This window comes from Erythrolamprus reginae, chromosome 4 (genome assembly GCF_031021105.1).
Source record: "Erythrolamprus reginae isolate rEryReg1 chromosome 4, rEryReg1.hap1, whole genome shotgun sequence".
NCBI classification, from domain to species: domain Eukaryota; kingdom Metazoa; phylum Chordata; class Lepidosauria; order Squamata; family Dipsadidae; genus Erythrolamprus; species Erythrolamprus reginae.
The window spans coordinates 66,933,488-66,950,976 of NC_091953.1; the positions used below are offsets into that span (position 1 = coordinate 66,933,488).

Sequence of the window (17,489 nt, forward strand, 5' to 3'; positions counted from 1 at the left end):
AATGTTCTTTGTTTGCCTTGTCTGCTTTGTATTTTCTCAATGGGTAGGGCCTGGAATTCCTAGAAGTTTTTGAAAGTATGGCTGGTAATTTTTGATACAGGGAGTCCTAAATTTACACCCATGATTCAGACCAGAATTTCTGTTGTTAAGCAAGGCAGTTGTCAAGTGAGTCTCCTCCAGTTTTATAGCCGCAGTTGTCAAGCCAATCATGTTGTTAAGTGAACCATGGTTTGTATAAGCAAATCCTGCTTCCCCTATTAAGTTTTCCTATCTTTAGCTGGCTGGGAAAGGTCATAATGTCCAATCGCATACACCTGGGGACACTGCAACCATAAATACTTGCCAAGTGTCTACATCTTTACTGACTGTTTACGGAACCGCCGTCTACCTCATACTACCCTATGACCAATAAGGACACACAGAGTTGGCCTTCTTCAGGTCCCATCTGCCAATTAGTGTCAGTTGGTGGGACCTTGGGGAAGGGCCTTTCTCTATGGTCGCTTCGACGCTATGGAACCAACTGCCCCCGGAGGTTTGTGTTATCCCCACTCTGCCAGTCTTCCGGAAAGCCGTTAAAACCTGGCTTTTCCGGTGGGCCTGGGACCATGAGTGAGTGAGTGTATGGATGGATGGATTTTTTAGGATTATAATGCATTTTATACTGTTTTATTGTATTTCTTATTCCTATGTATTTCATATTATTGGTACAGTATTTATTTTCAGTACTGTAAGCCACCCAGAGTTCAATGGAATTGGGTGGCAGATAAATGCCATAAATAAACAAATAATGTAATACAAAAATATAATATCATATGAAAAGATATTTCTCAAACTGAAGTTTCTCAAGAAACTTTTCAAAATAAAATAACTGATATAACCTTTAGTGTATACATTTTTCTTCTCCCCACTCCCCAATTATTAGACAGGAGCAGTGTATCAGGAATTTTATAAAGACTGTGACCTGAGAATAGGAGCAACAATCAATGTTTGGGGAAGAAAAATAATTCTCTGTGATTGTGATGAATTTTCCAAAGAATATTATAAGACAAAGTATGGAGTCAGTAAGTAAAAATTCTAATATTTTAATTTTAAATTGGACATTTGTCAAGTTTGGCTTTTTTAATCCATTGAGAACCTTTATTATTGTAATGCACATTTTAGCAATAACATCTTTATAGATGTTATTGAATAACAGTTTAAGATGAATGCTTTTATTAATATCTTTGTATGGCAAAAATTCTGTCATATCTGAATACCTTGGATTTCATGTACTTTTATTTCTAGTTATATCCCCCAGAAATTGTCAAAGGTTGCTACCAAATTAAAACTAATAAGATAGAAGAAAAATATGAATGGAGAATAATCATGTTTAATAGTAAATTAAAAATAAATAAAATGAAATAACTTAGACCAGGGATGTCAAACTCAATTTCATTGAGGGCTGTATCAGCATTATGTTTGCCCTCAAAGGGCCAGTTGCGTGTAAGTATGAGAACTCACAGTGGCCAGATGGGTGTGACTGGGTAGGTATAGCTGGGTGGTCACAGCAGAGTCACCGCAACTAGGTGGGCATGGCTGGGTGTGGCTGGCTCAACCCCCCTCACTGGGTGTGGCTGACCAGGGATGGCTAGCTTGGGACAAAACAAGTTGTAATGACTAACTCAACACGGGGAAAATTTGCTGCCTTTCAAAGCTCCTTGCCTCCCTAAACTGCTGGCAGCCAAGTGTGTGCATGCATGCTCACACACGCACCCCCTCCGCACTCTATGTTTGGGGGGTTTTACCTATAGAGAAAGGAGAGGGACTTCTCCCCAAGCCCAGGCAGGATGGGCAGTTTGCAATCTCAGATGTGGATAAAAGTCTCCAAGCTTAGAATGGTGTGTATGTGCGTGCATGTGTACAACACTATAAAGGAGACATTCTTCCCCCAATCACAGACATCAGTGGCATTTTCTGTTTGGTGACCCCTCCAATGTTCCCTCTAATTTTTTTCCGATGTGGGCGGAAAAGTATAGTGTCTGAGCAGCAGTCCCCTTGGGACTGGGTAGCATATAAATAGATAGATAGATAGATAGATAGATAGATAGATAGATAGATAGATAGGAAAGAAAGAAAGAAAGAAAGATCCCTTCTTTTTTATTAAAAGAAATTAATAATTAAAAAAACCCAAAATCCATTACTATTAAAACTAAAACAACCAGCAAAACCAAAAACATAACTATTAATAAAAACAGGTGAGGGCTGGGATTTTTTCCCCTCTGTTATTATTTAAGTGCTTTTACCATATGCTTTAAATCAAGTCACTTCTCTCTTTGTTTCTCTCTCTTTCCTGTCATTCTCTGCCTCAATCATTTTCTCATTTCTCTTTTTCTCTCCCCTTTTTTCTATCATTTCTCTCTCTCTCTTCCTTCCACTCTCATCTCTCTCTCTCTCTCTTTCTTCCTCTCTCTTTCTCTCCCTCTCTTGCTCTCTCTCTCTTTTTCTCACTCTCTTGTTTTCTTTCTCTCTCTCTTGCTTTCTCTCTCTCACTCTTTCTCTCTTGTTTTCTTTCTCTCACTCTTTCTCTTGTTCTCTCTCTCTTGCTACCTCTTTCTCTCCCCCCTCTTTCATTCTCTCTCTCTCACTTTCTCTCTATCTTGCTCTGTCTGTTGCTCTCACTCTCTCGTTCTCTCTCCGTTCTTCTCACAGTGGAGGCTGGCGAAGGTGATTTTCAATGTCGGGCGCACGGGTGCGCGCGCTCGCCATCCCCCTGCCAGCTTGCTCGGAACATTCAAAATAAGAAAAACCTTCACTGGCAACATTGAAAATCACCTTCGCTGACCTCCGCTGTGAGAACACCTGCCCCGCCTCTCTTGCAGCCCCCTCGCTGACAGCCCGGGACAAAAGCGCTCTCAGCGAAGGGACTGCAAGAGGGGCGGGTGTTCCCGCTCTGGGAGGAGCCGCACCCCAAGGCGGGAAGCAGAGGAGGAGAAAGAGAGGTGGATCGGGTGGGTGGGCGGGGGGCAGCGGCGAGAAGCCAGGGGTGCGAGGGGGCCGGAGGCGCGGGGGGGGGCGGGGGCGGCCATGGCTCCTTGCGCGTCCTTGGAAAAGGGTGCACGGGGGGTGTTTTGGGGTGCGCGAAACAGAGGCACCCTCCCAGCTACTACATGTAGGAACTCAGAGGAGAAAGTTTGTAGGAAGCAATTTCCTACAAGTCCAACTTCTGCCTTGACAGATCTCTGGAGAGCAAGAGAAGGTGTGGGGCAACGCTTCCCTGTCCTGCACAAGAGAGGCTGTCCCCTCTCAAAAGGGAATCCCCATTTCTAATCATGTATGGTAAGAATACTGGCTTGTTGGGGCAGTCTTCCCTCATGAAGCTCCCCCGCAAGCCCCTCCTCTTCTCTAGAGATCTGTGTCAATGCAGAAGTTGGGCTTGGAGGAAACATCCTGCAAACCTTTTCCTCCGCACTTCCACATGCAGCAGCAGCAGCAACCTATGCTTCCTGTGAGGGGAAGTCAAGGTTGGGAGGGGGGATCCAGAGGTCTCCAGTGGAGGAAGGTGAAACCAGGGTAGGCATCAAAGTCTTGTTCACCAAAGGAGCCTCATTGTCACTCTCAGGCCACACAAAGGACCTCCTACAGCAGCGCAGGCTGCTTGGCGCTCTGCAGCAGAGGGCAAGTGCCCAATCTGGACCTCAAGCTTCTGGGGAACTGGGACACAGAAACCCAGACCCATTCTGCTTCCCCAAGCCGCATTTACCTCCTCCTTGAGGTTGTTGCTGATGTGTTCTCTCTCCTTGGCCAGATTGCTCATGGTGGGTGCAGGATGGCAAAGTGCATAAATAAGAGAGATGCCCACTCCCTCTCCATTCAAGGAGACCCGGCTTTGTAAGCAAAACATCTTCAGCAATAGAATGTGAGATCACCAGGAGAGACCAGGAGAAAAGGGCAAGGGGATGACGAAAGGGCAGCAGTGCTGCTGGTGGCTAAGTGCTAAGGCAGGACTTTCCCCCAGACCCTCCCTCCTTATCATTCCAATCTTCTTCCTCCCTCCCTCCCTTCTTCCTTCCATGCCCAGAAAGGGCTGAAGGGAGGGGGAGAGGGTGGCAAAGCTGCCAGTGGCCATACTTTTCTCACACAGGAGTGGGATGGGTGGGCTGCATGGCTGCACTGACAAGCGAGCCATGGAGGCAGCAAAGACACTGGAGGCTGCTGCTGAGCTGCTGCTGGCCCTGGGCTGATCTACATCAACTTCGTGGTGACCCACCCAGGCCCCTGTGGGGCTACCCTGGATTCCAGCCCCCTTGTGCTTGCCATCTGCTGGGCTGGGCTGGGGTCAAGGCAGCAGGAGGCAGACCCTTGCTGTCTCCAGGTGGCCCCAGTTCTAACGACATCACAGGCCAGCTGTGGCCCATGGGCCTTGTGTTTGCATGTCTGCTTTAGGTCAGTGGGCAGCCCATAGACTCTGTGGTCCCTAAGTCTGCTCAAGAGCAATCCATTGAAATAATTTACTGTGGCAAGGTTTTTGATATTTTTTATGATAATAAAAAAGACCAATTCTGGAATACAGCTCATCTGTCTGGAACCTGCACTGCATATCAGACATTAATACAATCGAAAGAGTCCAGAAATACTTCATAAATAGAGTCCTTCACTCCTCCGCTCGCAACAAAATACCTCATTCCACCAGACTTGAAATACTGAAATTAGACAATTTACAACTATGTTGCCTCCAATCTGATCTAAATGTAGTTCATAAAATCATATACCAAAATGTCCTGCCTGTTAATGACTACTTCGCCTTCAACCGTAGCAATACACAAGCACGTAATAGATTTAAACTAAATGTAAACCACCTCAAACTCGACTGCAGAAAATACTACTTCAGTAATAGAGTGATCAATGCTTGGAATGTGGTTTCCTCCCCATACCCCAAAAACTTTAATCTTAGATTGTCTAAGGGGCATGCATAAGCACACCACTCTGCCTACCATCAGTGCCCTATTGTCCTCTTTTATCATTTTTTAAAACTTACATTATGTTTATACAAGCTACTACTATTCTGTACATGTTTGACAAATAAATAAGTAAAAATTATTTGCAGTATGCATATCAAGCCATTTAATACTGAAACTTGCAAATACAGTGATACCTCATCTTACGAACTTAATTGGTTGTAAGGTAAAAAGTTTGTAAGATGAAACAATGTTTCCCATAGGAATCAATGGAAAAGCGATTAATGCGTGAAAGCCTAAAACTCACCCCTTTTGCCAGCTGAAGCGCCTGTTTTTGCGCTGCTGGGATTCCCCTGAGGCTCCCCTCCATGTGAAATCCTACCTCTGGACTTCCGTGTTTTTGTGATGCTGCAGGGGAATCCCAGCAGTGCAAAAACGGGTGCTTCGCTGACAACGGAAGTCCGGAGGTGGGGTTTCCCAGTTAGGGGAGCCTCAGCGAAATTGCAGCATTGCAAAAACAGGGAAGTCCTTTAAACCCCACCTCCGGACTTCCGTGTTTTTGTGATGCTGCGATTTCGCTGAGGCTCCCCTTGCTGGGAAACCCCACCTCTGGACTTCCATTGCCAGTGAAGTGCCTGTTTTTGCATTGCTGGGATTCTCTTGCAGCATTGCAAAAACACAGAAGCCTCAGGGGAATCCCAGCAGCGCAAAAACGGGCGCTTCGCTGGCAACAGAAGTCCGGAGGCGGGGCATCCCAATGGCGGCAGCTTGGGTTTGTAAGGTGAAAATAGTTTGGAAGAAGAGGCAAAAAAAATCTTGTTTGTATCTCGAAAAGTTTGTATGACGAGGGGTTTGTAAGACGAGGTATCACTGTATGTTCAAAAATAAAGAGTTGTCCTGCCCACTCCAATAACATGACCAGCTCTCCCCAGGAGTGCTTTAATTGATTAAATAAATAAATGCAGCTTCCAAGGAGAAAAAGTTTTAAGTAATGGGTGTTCTGCTCCAAACATGGACTTGAATTTTGATTCCTATTACTTTACTCTTCAGATGAAGTAAGAATTACCCAGCCTTCTTTAACTGATTCACTTTTTTGTTTATTCAATGTTAGACAAACTGGTGTCTGAATATCAGATTATATCAGATTGTAATGAAACTTGGCCATGGGAACTCCATTAAAGAAACAACAGCTATTGCAAAACCTAAGTTCAAGTCCTTTAAGTTTGAAATGATTTCTCTTGGAGAGTTAAATGTGAATTTAAATAGTCTGCTGCATTGAAAATTATCTATAAGAGTAAGCTATTTGAGCCTACTAATCTCTGCATTTTATGATTTCTACTGGACACTTACCAGCTGAAAAGAATGCGTGGTTGCTTGAGAAAAAGGTTTATTTTCACATCCCGCCCTGCAGCAATACTTCTGAGAGAATGAGAAAAACAACAGAAGCAGTTACTTGTTATTTATTAGAATCTGCAGACCAGAGCAACAAAATACTCAAGTAAATGAGTAAAATAAATGCATTTGAGAGATTAACACAAAGAATTGCTTTCAGTTTCAAGCTGAGCTTCTTGTGATCTGCAGTTGCTGGTGCAATGGAAGTAGAAGAACTGGCTTTCTATTTTTACAATGGTTCTCTTGGAAGAGGAACCATTTAAATGTTCCTGTTAGCCCATCTTCAAGAAGTGCACTAGGTGGCACTGTTGGAATGCGAGGAAGATCTTAATCAGCAAACTATTTGTTATGCAAGTCCTGAAATTCAGATTAGGTAACAAGATAACTGCACATGAGAAAAGTTTTTGTCCTCAAGGAACATATCCCATTTAATGTTTCGGATATGTTATTATGTTATTCCCCTTTGGTGTAAACAACATAATGCAGAGAAAATAAAAAGCAGTAAGCAAAAGAAATTGAGGTCAGTAGATAAGAAAAGAGAAAAAAGAGCTCTTAACTAAATTTAATTTATATCAGTCCTGTTCAGTATAACTTCACATCTTTCAGTCATAGGAAGCTATTCTTATTTCACTGTATTCATTTACTGATTCGTGCAGTGCCTTTTGTTTGTCAGGTTTCTAACCTCTCTCAGTCTACGTCAACTCTATTTAATAACCATTCAGTTGAGCTCAATGAGAATAAATTGGTGTACCAATGTACAGTAATGTAATATTAGGGCAGGATGGTTACATGTAAATTATAAACTGGAGTAAAATGTTACGAAATATATCATAGTTATGAAATTATTACAGGTAAACTTTAATGATTTGTATTTATATTTAAAAAGACTAAAACAATCTAAAACTGTAATGATATGAATAAAGGTCCAACTTCTAGAATAACATAGTTATTGTTAGTAATATATAAGTTTTTCCTGTTTATAAAAAAATAGCAATAGCATCTAGATTTATATACTGTTTCATAGTGCTTTGTAGCCCTCTCCAAGCAGTTTAAACAGTCAGCATATTGCCCCGAGGTAATATGTACAGGAAGCAAAGGGAACTGCAATGATGATATGCAGGGAAAAATCTTTACAAAAAATCCTGTTTAGAGAAATGTCTTATTCTTAAATATATATTTATCTTATGAGTTTTCTGAAAAACAAGGAAATTACATCTATAGATGTATGATATATATAAAATGTAAGTGCTAATATTGAGGAACCAATCTGAAATAAGTTGATTTGCTACTTGTGTTTCACAGAAGATTTTACTCCAATTCCATACAAGACAGCACCTTCTCTGAAAATAGAAAGAATTATTCCTCCGTACAGTGGTTTTGGATCTGAAGAAGACTCTCTTTGCTCTTGCCTTAGCTTACTTCCTAAACCTCCCCAAAAGGACTTCAAGAAATTCATGGAAAAAGACAGGTATTTGAATAAAAGTGATATTCAGAAACTTTTTTTCTCCATTTGAATGAGAGATAGGGAGATATGGTCATTTTTTTTCATAATGTCAATACCCGTTTGTATTTATTTATTTATTGGACTATTTATTTATTGGACTGTATGCCACCCCTATTCTTCTCCCATATTGACAAAAGGGCAAGCTCCTAAAAAACCACCTATGTTGCCAGACTTGGGGAAGTTGATATGCCCCTTAGCTAATACGATTTATGTATGGTTTGTTTGGGTTGTATGATTAATTTTTTATGATAAGGGATTTAATCTGCTTTTAATATTGGATTTGTACATTATGTATTGTGTTGTGAGCCGTCCCGAGTCTTCGGAGAGGAGCGGCATACAAATCTAATAAATAATATAATAATAATAATAATAATAATAATAATAATAATAATAATAATAATAATTTCTTTTCGGTAGACAACAGAACCTATTAACAATGTTTTGATCTCCTAATATTGATCTTCTAATATAATTTCATTAATCTCAAATATGCATAAGAAAATTCTAAGAATCATCATAGTCCATTTATCTTTTTTGGCCTCTGCTCTGTAATCGTTTATATATCCTATACAGTGGTACCTCTACTTACAAACTTAATTTGTTCCGTGATCAGGTTCTTAAGTAGAAAAGTTTGTAAGAAGAAATTTTTCCCATAGGAATCAAAGTAAAAGGAAATAATGCATGCGATTGGGGAAACCACAGGGAAGGTGGAGGCCCTCTTTCCTCCCAGGAGATTCCTAGAGAGACCTCATGGAGATTTCTCCCTGCCTTTTCTGGCCCTGTTTCCTCCAGGAGATTCCTAGAGAGGCCTCACTGAGGCTTCTCCCTGCCTTTTCTTATTACAGTTTCGGAGGCTCGGGTTTTTTAAGTGGAAAATGGTTCTTGAGAAGAGGCAAAAAAATCCTGAACACCTGGTTCTTATCTAGAAAAGTTCGTAAGTAGAGGTGTTCTTAGGTAGAGGTACCACTGTATTATACTCTATTATACAACATAGTCTGGGATTTACAAAGCAATTTTTGGAATTAGGACATCTGGGTCATTATATACTGCATGGGTAAATTTTGTGAATTATTGGAGAAAACCTTGCTATGGAATTTCCCCTTTGAATTATTTCCTTATAGAGGACAATTACAAATCAGTATGGTTCATGACTATCTCCCCAAAACTTCAGTATCTTGGCTTCTCCAGGAAACATTCTTAATAATGGAATATGACTGTGCACTTAGTGCATTTAAACAACATATCAAAGATTGGAGGCCCAGCAAGATCAGTCTTCTCTTCCTAGGAATATATTTTGAGCGACCAAACTCCACTTTTCAAATATATTTATATTATGTATGTATGTATGTATGTATGTATGTATGTATGTATGTATGTATGTATGTATTTATTTATTTATTTAATTCGATTTTTATACTGTCCTTCTCCTTAGACTCAGGACGGCTTACAACATGTTAGCAATAGCACTTTTTAACAGAGCCAGCATATTGCCCCCACAATCCGGGTCCTCATTTTACCCACCTCTTAAGGATGGAAGGCTGAGTCAACCTTGAGCCGGTAATGAGATTTAAACTGCTGATTTACAGATCTACAGTCAGCTTCATTGGCCTGCAGTATTGCACTCTACCTGCTGCACCACCCTGGCTCATGTAACTGTCCCTAAACTCTAAAGGGCACTAATTTTAGTATACTGCAATGTACTTCCCACAGCGGTTTTGGAGGGCCAAGATTGAATTAATATAAATCCTGACTATGGGATGTTATTTTACAAATTGAATTTTTTTGTTTCTCCAGATAAAGAGAAAATGAAATAATTTTGAAAATCTTCTGTTTTTTCAGACAAGGCCTTGAAAGCAATATTTTGCGGTTCCTTGCACAATATATTACTTCTGATCCCATCGATAAGGATCGGAAGTTCATTATTTATTATTTTCTAAGTGATGACACAATATCAGTGTTTGAACCTCCCCAAAGGAATACAGGTAAGATAATAATTATGTTACAAGCAACTCTGATAACGAAGAGTATAGAGATTGTCCTTTACTTATAACTATGATTGGGGCTGAATTTCTGTAAGTAAGTGATTCAGTCTAAGGCAGTGGTTCTCAACTTGTGGGCCAGGACCCCTTTGGGGGTCAAATGACCATTTCACGGGGGTCGCCTGAGACCCTGGGAAAAAGCAAATTTCTCCTGGTATTAGGAACTAAAGCTTCTATTCTGGCATCTATTCTGGCACTCTTTAGAGCAGGGGTCCCCAAACTTTTTACACAGGGGGCCAGTTTACTGTCCCTCAGACAGTTGGAGGGCCGGACTATAAAAAAAACCCCTATGAACAAATCCCTATGCACACTGCACATATCTTATTTAAAGTAAAAAACAAAATGGGAACAAATACAATATTTAAAATAAGAAGTAATTAAGTAATAAAGTAATTTATACATTTTTATTAACAAGTAAATTTAAACTTAAATCAAGAAACTCCCTCCATTTCTCCTTCCTTCCTTCCCTCCCTCCTCTCTACTTCTCTCTTCCCTCTCTTTTCTTCCTTCTCTCTCATTTGTTTCATTTTCCTCTCCCTCGTTTTCTCTCCATAATTTTCTCATTTTTCTCTTTCTCTTTTTCTCTCTTTCACTCTTTCCATCTATCCCCCTTTCTCTCTCCCTCTTTCTCTCTCTGTCCCTCTTTCTCTCTCTTCTCTTTCTTTCTCTGTCTCTTTCACTCACTCTTTCTCTCTCCCTCTTTGTATCTCTCCCTCTTCCTTTCTCTCTCCCTCTTTTGCCCTCTTTCTCTTGCTTTCTTTCTCTCTCCCTATTTCTATCTCTCCCTCTCTCCCTCTCTCTCTCCCTCCCTCCCTCTCCCTCTTTCTTTCTCACTCTATTTCTATCCCTCTTTCTCCCTCTCTATCTCTCCCTCTTTCTCTCTCTCTCACTTTCTCTCTATCTTGCTTTCTCTCTCTCTCCCCTCCTTTTTCTCTCTCTCTCTCTCATACACCACGCTGGCAACAGAGAGAGAAAGAGAGAGCGGAGCGCGGCTTGCCAGTCCACGGCCCCCTGGATGAGCAGCTCTGCATGGCCCCAGCACTGGACTTCGCTGTTGCCCCCGCCGCCTCTCCAGCTAACCCCCTGAATTCACCCGAACGGAGGCGGCGGCGGTTTCAAAGGACCAACATACGTCCACCCCTTCGCCCTCCATGGTGCCCAGCGCCCAGCCCCGCGTAGCGTGCTCGAACTCTTCCTGCAGGAACGGGTGGTGGGGTGGAAGTGGTTGGACTTATCTACATGCGCGCTTGCTGATTGGGAAGAGGGGAAAAAAATCTGCACCTCCAAAGAGGGGAGGGGGGGGAAGAAAGAAAAAAAGAGTTCCAACTTGGCGGAAGGCGGAGGGGAGAACTGAGCGTGCTGCAGCAAGTTTGCTTGGCTTTCTGGGACTGTGGAGTGGTGGAGGGGGAGAAAAAAAAGCCCCAGAAAGCCAAGCAAACTTGCTGCAGCACGCTCAGTTCTCCCCTCCTGCCTTCCGCCAAGTTAGAGCTCTTTTTTCTTTCTCCCCCCCCTCCCCTCTTTGGAACAGGGGCGGAGGCAACGGCGGAGTCCGGCACTGGGGCCATGCGGAGCCGCTCATCCAGGGGGGCGTGGACCGGCAAGCTGCCCTCCGCTCTCTCTCTTTCTCTCTTTGTTGCCGGCGTGGTATATGAGAGAGAAAGAGAGAGAACGGAGGGCGACTTGCCAGTCCACGCCCCCCTGGATGAGCGGCCCTGCATGTCCCCAGCGCCGGGCTCCGCTGTTGCCTCCGCCCCCGTTCAGCTCTGCAGCTGAGAGGCAGTAGCCACGTTCACTCCTCCACCTCCCGGTAATGCGCCCGAGGAACGGGTGGTGGGGCGGCGCAAAGGGGCAAATGTTTCTGTGTGAGGTGGTCACACATGCAGCTTAGAAGGAACAATGCCGGCGTGGCCACCTCGCCGCTGTCACAGCCCTTCCCGGCAGAGCCCTCCCCAACAGCTCCGGCTGCCAGCGCACAGCTCTGCTCGCCTGAAGCCTGGTGTTGGGGCTGGAGAGGGGGCTTCGGGCTCTCGGCTTCAGTGGCCGCCATTGAGCCGTTGTTTTCGCGGCGGTTGCCCTGCGCTTTTTAAATGCGCCGCTTTCCTGCGCTGCTTTCTCGGGCAGCTGGCTTTACTGGCCAGTGCAGGGTGGCTGCTACGAGAACAACAACGACGCCATGGCGTCCGCTGATGCCGAGAGCTGTCAAAGTGGCCCTGAAGGGGGACAGGGCGGTCCCGACCGCCTGTGTCAGCGGAGAGGTGTGCTTGCCTTGTGGAGGGGGGGAGGCGATGGAGGTCAGGGGTTTTCAAGCAGCTGCCTCTCCCCCCCCCACTCAATGGACAGTTTTTCAATTGCCATCGCCTTTTCCTGAATTTCGCATCCACTCATCGCGGAGGTGAAGGGGAGGAGGTGGAGAGGCAAGGAGGCGGGGAGGAAAGCGGGCCTGCAATTGGCTAATTTATTTCTTGCCTTTAGGGAGAGGAACTTTTGCTGCTCTGCCATAGGGCAGCAACAGTTTCTCTCCCTAAAGGCGAGAAATAAATTGGCCAATTGCAGGCCCGCTTTACTCCCCGCCTCCTTGCCTCTCCACCTTCTCCTCGCTCAGCAGCCGACCACGGTGAGTGGACAGGAGATTCGGGAGCTTATTATATTGATCAGTAAAATCTCGTGAGCCGCCCTGGGCCGGTTAAAAGACCTCATCGGGCCGCATCCGGCCCGCGGGCCGTAGTTTGGGGACCGCTGCTTTAGAGTCATCGGCAAATAGGCAAACCTTCCCTACCAAACCTTCCCCTATGTCCCTCACAAACATATTAAAAAGAATAGGACCCAGAACAGACCCTTGTGGCACACCACTTGTTACCTGTCTCTGCTCAGAATACTCGCCATTAACAATAACTCTCTGATGTCTACGCTTCAGCCAGCCTGTCTCTGCTCAGAAAACTTGCCATTAACAATAACTCTCAGATGTCTTCGCTTCAGCCAGTTCAACGGATTTGCAGCTGGCTGAAGCGTAGACATCAGAGAGTTATTGTTAATGCGAGTATTCTGAGCAGAGACTGGTTACAAGCGGTGTGCCACAAGGGTCTGTTCTGGGTCCTATTCTTTTTAATATGTTTGTGAGTGACATAGGGGAAGGTTTGGTAGGGAAGGTTTGCCTATTTGCCGATGACTCTAAAGTGTGCAATAGGGTTGATATTCCTGGAGGCGTCTGTAATATGGTAAATGATTTAGCTTTACTAGATAAATGCTCAAAGCAATGGAAACTGCAGTTTAATGTTTCCAAATGTAAAATAATGCACTTGGGGAAAAGGAATCCTCAATCTGAGTATTGTATTGGCAGTTCTGTGTTAGCAAAAACTTCAGAAGAAAAGGATTTAGGGGTAGTGATTTCTGACAGTCTCAAAATGGGTGAACAGTGCAGTCAGGCGGTAGGGAAAGCAAGTAGGATGCTTGGCTGCATAGCTAGAGGTATAACAAGCAGGAAGAGGGAGATTATGATCCCGCTATATAGAGTGCTAGTGAGACCACATTTGGAATACTGTGTTCAGTTCTGGAGACCTCACCTACAAAAAGATATTGACAAAATTGAATGGGTCCAAAAACGGGCTACAAGAATGGTGGAAGGTCTTAAGCATAAAATGTTTCAGGAAAGACTTAATGAACTCAATCTGTATAGTCTGGAGAACAGAAGGAAAATGGGGGACATGATCGAAACATTTAAATATGTTAAAGGGTTAAATAAGGTCCAGGAGGGAAGTGTTTTTAATAGGAAAGTGAACACAAGAACAAGGGGACACAATCTGAAGTTAGTTGGGGGAAAGATCAAAAGCAACATGAGAAAATATTATTTGACTGAAAGAGTAGTAGATCCTTGGAACAAACTTCCAGCAGACGTGGTAGATAAATCCACAGTAACTGAATTTAAACATGCCTGGGATAAACATATATCCATCCTAAGATAAAATACAGAAAATAGTATAAGGGCAGACTAGATGGACCATGAAGTCTTTTTCTGCCGTCAGATTTCTATATTTCTATGTTTCTATCTTGGAACATATTTTTACAATCTGACCAATCAGGCGTTTACATCTCTCTGACCTTCCTGCCAATCAACTCAAAGCTCTGTTGGGAGAATTGGTGCTAGACTTATGGTTGGGGGTCAGCACAACACGAGAAACTGCATTAAGGCGTTGCGGCCTTAAATTGAGAACCACTGGTCTAAGGCATTAATGCATTACTTAGCAAAACAAATCCCTGCAATTCTTGTTGTCCTTGTTAACTGAATCCCACAATTGTTATAGTCGATATAAAAGTCTACACATCCCTGTTAAAATGTCAGTTTTTGAGATGTAAAAGAAAATATCAGACCAATATAAATCACTTCAGATTTTGTCCACTTTTAATATAACATGCAAGCCATATAAGTTAGTTGAAAAAGAAACTGGAAATGGTTTTTTTAGGGGCAATAAAATAAAAATAGAAAATTTAAATAATATGATTGCATAATTGTGGATACCCTCTTATAAATAGGAATGTTTTTGATAGTATGTGAGCTCTTATTATTTGGTCATATCTGTTTTGATGGTTTTTGGGGAATGATATTTTATCATATGTAGATATATTGGTACCATATTTTTTGGAGTATAAGATGCACCAGAGTATAAGATGCACCTTAGTTTTTTGGGAGGATAATAGGGGGAAAATCTGCCTACTAGATATTCATCTGGCTAGCATCCTTAGTCTGGTCAGCTTCAGCACATTATTTTAGCCCCTGGTCAGGGCTTAAAAAAAACCTTATTCGGAGAGATTAACAATGAAGAAGCTTGCAAGCTGGTAAGAGTTGGGAACCTTATTAGCATCTGGTTAAAGCTGAAAAGAAACATTCGGGGCAAGTAGAACAATGAAAAAAAGCCCGCAAAGACTTTGGACTGGAAAAACATTTTTCACAGAGAATAACAATGAAAGAGCTTGCAAGGAAAGAGCTGGTAAGATTGTTAGCATCTAATTAGAGCTGGGAAAAAAGCTTTTAAAAAAACTACATTGAGTATAAAATATGCCCAAATTTCCAGCCTCTTTTAGGGAGGAAAAAGGTGTGTCTTATTCTCCTAAAAATACGGTAAATATTTTCAAGTTAAAGATGTCGAAGATATATTACATCATTTATTTCAAAATCATGGAATCTGACAATGGGTGGTAAACATCAGGCATAGAAATAGTAAAGAGAATTATATTCAATGACAGAAAATGTATTGTCCCAAATACCAAAGGCTGGTTTCAAGAAATCTGTAACATTAATTTTTGAAAGGGCTGTTTTTTCTATTAATTAATGACACAATGCATTCCTTTGGCACAGATTTCATAATATCTTACAAACACATATATAGTATGTATAATCTGGCACCATGTTATTAAATTTAATATTAATTTTCCATTTCTTATTTTCTTCTTTTTGTTATATTTTTGTTTGGATATTACAACTTTTATTTATTGGGTATGTGTATTGATTTCTATTTCTTTTACATCGTAAAAAAAATTATAAAATAAAATTCAAATAATTTGAGTTAATATTTTCCTAATTTCTTATGAATCCAATCTGTTGTAATCCTAGTTTCTCCCAAAGGGATGGTATGATTCTCAGTTGCTATGAACACTTCTAAAAATTGTGAGTTTGATCATTGTGAAATAAAAGAAGAATGTCGTTTGATTATGTTAATATCATGAATAAAGCAGAAAATCTGGGGCAAAGAGGAAATGAATGTTAATTATTCTTAGGTAGGCTTGTCTATGGAAAATTCAATGTGAGTGAGTGAAATATGAGTCTTGTTTTATTTTCATGTGTATTTTATGACTTGCATTCAAAAGATCTAGTCTGCTTATGGTTTTCTCATAGGAGTAATTGGTGGGAAATTCTTGGAAAGAAGTCGCATTAAAAAGCCTGGGCAAGAACTTTATAAAAGTGAGCCATCTGAATACTACACAGCTAAGGACCTGTTTGTTGGTGCCAAAGTGTGTTTCCATGGCCACGTCCTTCTTTTGGTGGATGCTGATGAATATGCTTTCAACTATATGGAGAAGCATGCAAATGAGGCAAGCTATGTTTGCTAATCCTTATTTGTCTTTGAATGCATATGTGGTTTTATTATCTTGCCTAAATAAGGGCAGCTCTGAAGATCTGTGTTTATATGTTGAAGATCAAAACAGTCATCATTGTTTTATTTTGTAAAAAAAAAAGCTCTATGAGTAATGCATGCTACATTGCGAGTTTGATAAATACCATGGAGTTTATTTTGTGCCTGATGACTGAAGTTTACAGATTGATTTTTCATAATGTTCTAATCCTACCTTTGTTTTAAGAACAGAATAATAGTAGTAACAAAAAGGGAATTACTGATAAGGCCTGTCCTGTACCAGTTTATTTCCCATTCAAAATATAAAAGAGCTAAAGCTAATCAAACAAAATCCCTAGTTATATTTGATTATTGTTAGGACTGCTTGTTTGCTATAGTATTCATGTAAAGACTATTGGATAAAGAACAGCTAAACAATGAAAAGATAAAACTAGTCTGATGAAAAAATTGGCAGACTTGTATTTTTTTTTACTTTTTAATTTTAATCTAGAAACTAAACAATATATATCATTTCTATTTGATGCTTATAAGTATTCTGTTGAAGTAGACATATTTTAATAGCCATATGTTATGATAACATTTTCCCAAGTTAGAAAAAGAATTTACAATGCTATTGTGCAAATATATAAAAGTGAAAATAAGCAATACTAAAATTCATATTCATTTCAAACATTTTAGAGATCATGCTATAATTGTTGCCTAACATCATAGATCTGATGTGAGTTAGCTTTTTTCTTGAATGCAAATTAGATGCAGGAAAAAATGATATTTTACTTTTAAAAACCATTACCATTTATTTGTTTTTGCCAATTATTAGTATTAATGCACAACGAATGTTTTTAGATTTTCTCACTCACTGGAAATTATTGGCATTTTTAGTAGGAAAACGTTGCATATCACTGGTAAGCAAAGTAATCAAGTACAAGTCATTGCATGACACTAGGAAGCAGAGTAATCAAGTCTTACAAAGATTAGTTTAATTTCTTAAATTTAAAATTTAAAGTTAAATTATATCATAACACAGTTTCATAGTTTCTTCACCATACGGGAGTGCTATATCTAATCCTGTTCTGGTTAACAGCGGTGTACCCCAATGCAGCATACTAGGACCATACTCTATATAAATATGCTGAAATTGTACTTGACAGAACTGGCATCATGGGATCAGTCCAAGTTCTGTGCAAGTTGTTTGTTCTGTTCAGTTCTTTAATTTATGGTTTTTGTTTTCTGCATTCTAGCAATGAATTTTTTATATTACCAATCTGACAAATAATCTTTTTTTCAAGGTAATATCACCTTGGTATGTTTTGCTCTCTTAATTCATCATAGAACAAGCCAAGAGTTATAAAGATACTAAATTTTCTTCCCCAAAACCCTTTTTTTTTTTGGGGGGGGGGAAAGCTTCAAGCTGGTTTTTGATTCCTAATAACTAGTCCATGCAATTTTCCTGAAAACGAAAATTTCCAAATGATTTGCCATTGCCTCCTTTCTAGTA

At 41.1% G+C, this 17,489-nt stretch overlaps 1 protein-coding gene across 2 annotated transcripts in view; it reads left to right on the top strand.

The window, feature by feature from the left end:
- EFHC2 (EF-hand domain containing 2) overlaps nt 1–17,489 on the top strand; it is a 68,254-nt gene that overhangs the window by 20,413 nt on the left and 30,352 nt on the right. For both annotated transcript variants that reach the window (XR_011559018.1, XM_070750523.1), the window contains exons 7-10: nt 923–1,061; nt 7,629–7,794; nt 9,670–9,812; nt 15,757–15,953. Coding sequence is in view for 1 of the 2 variants with exons in the window: in XM_070750523.1 (XP_070606624.1) it covers nt 923–1,061; nt 7,629–7,794; nt 9,670–9,812; nt 15,757–15,953 (645 nt within the window). In the remaining variant the exon portion in view is untranslated. The remainder of the gene's footprint in view (nt 1–922; nt 1,062–7,628; nt 7,795–9,669; nt 9,813–15,756; nt 15,954–17,489) is intronic.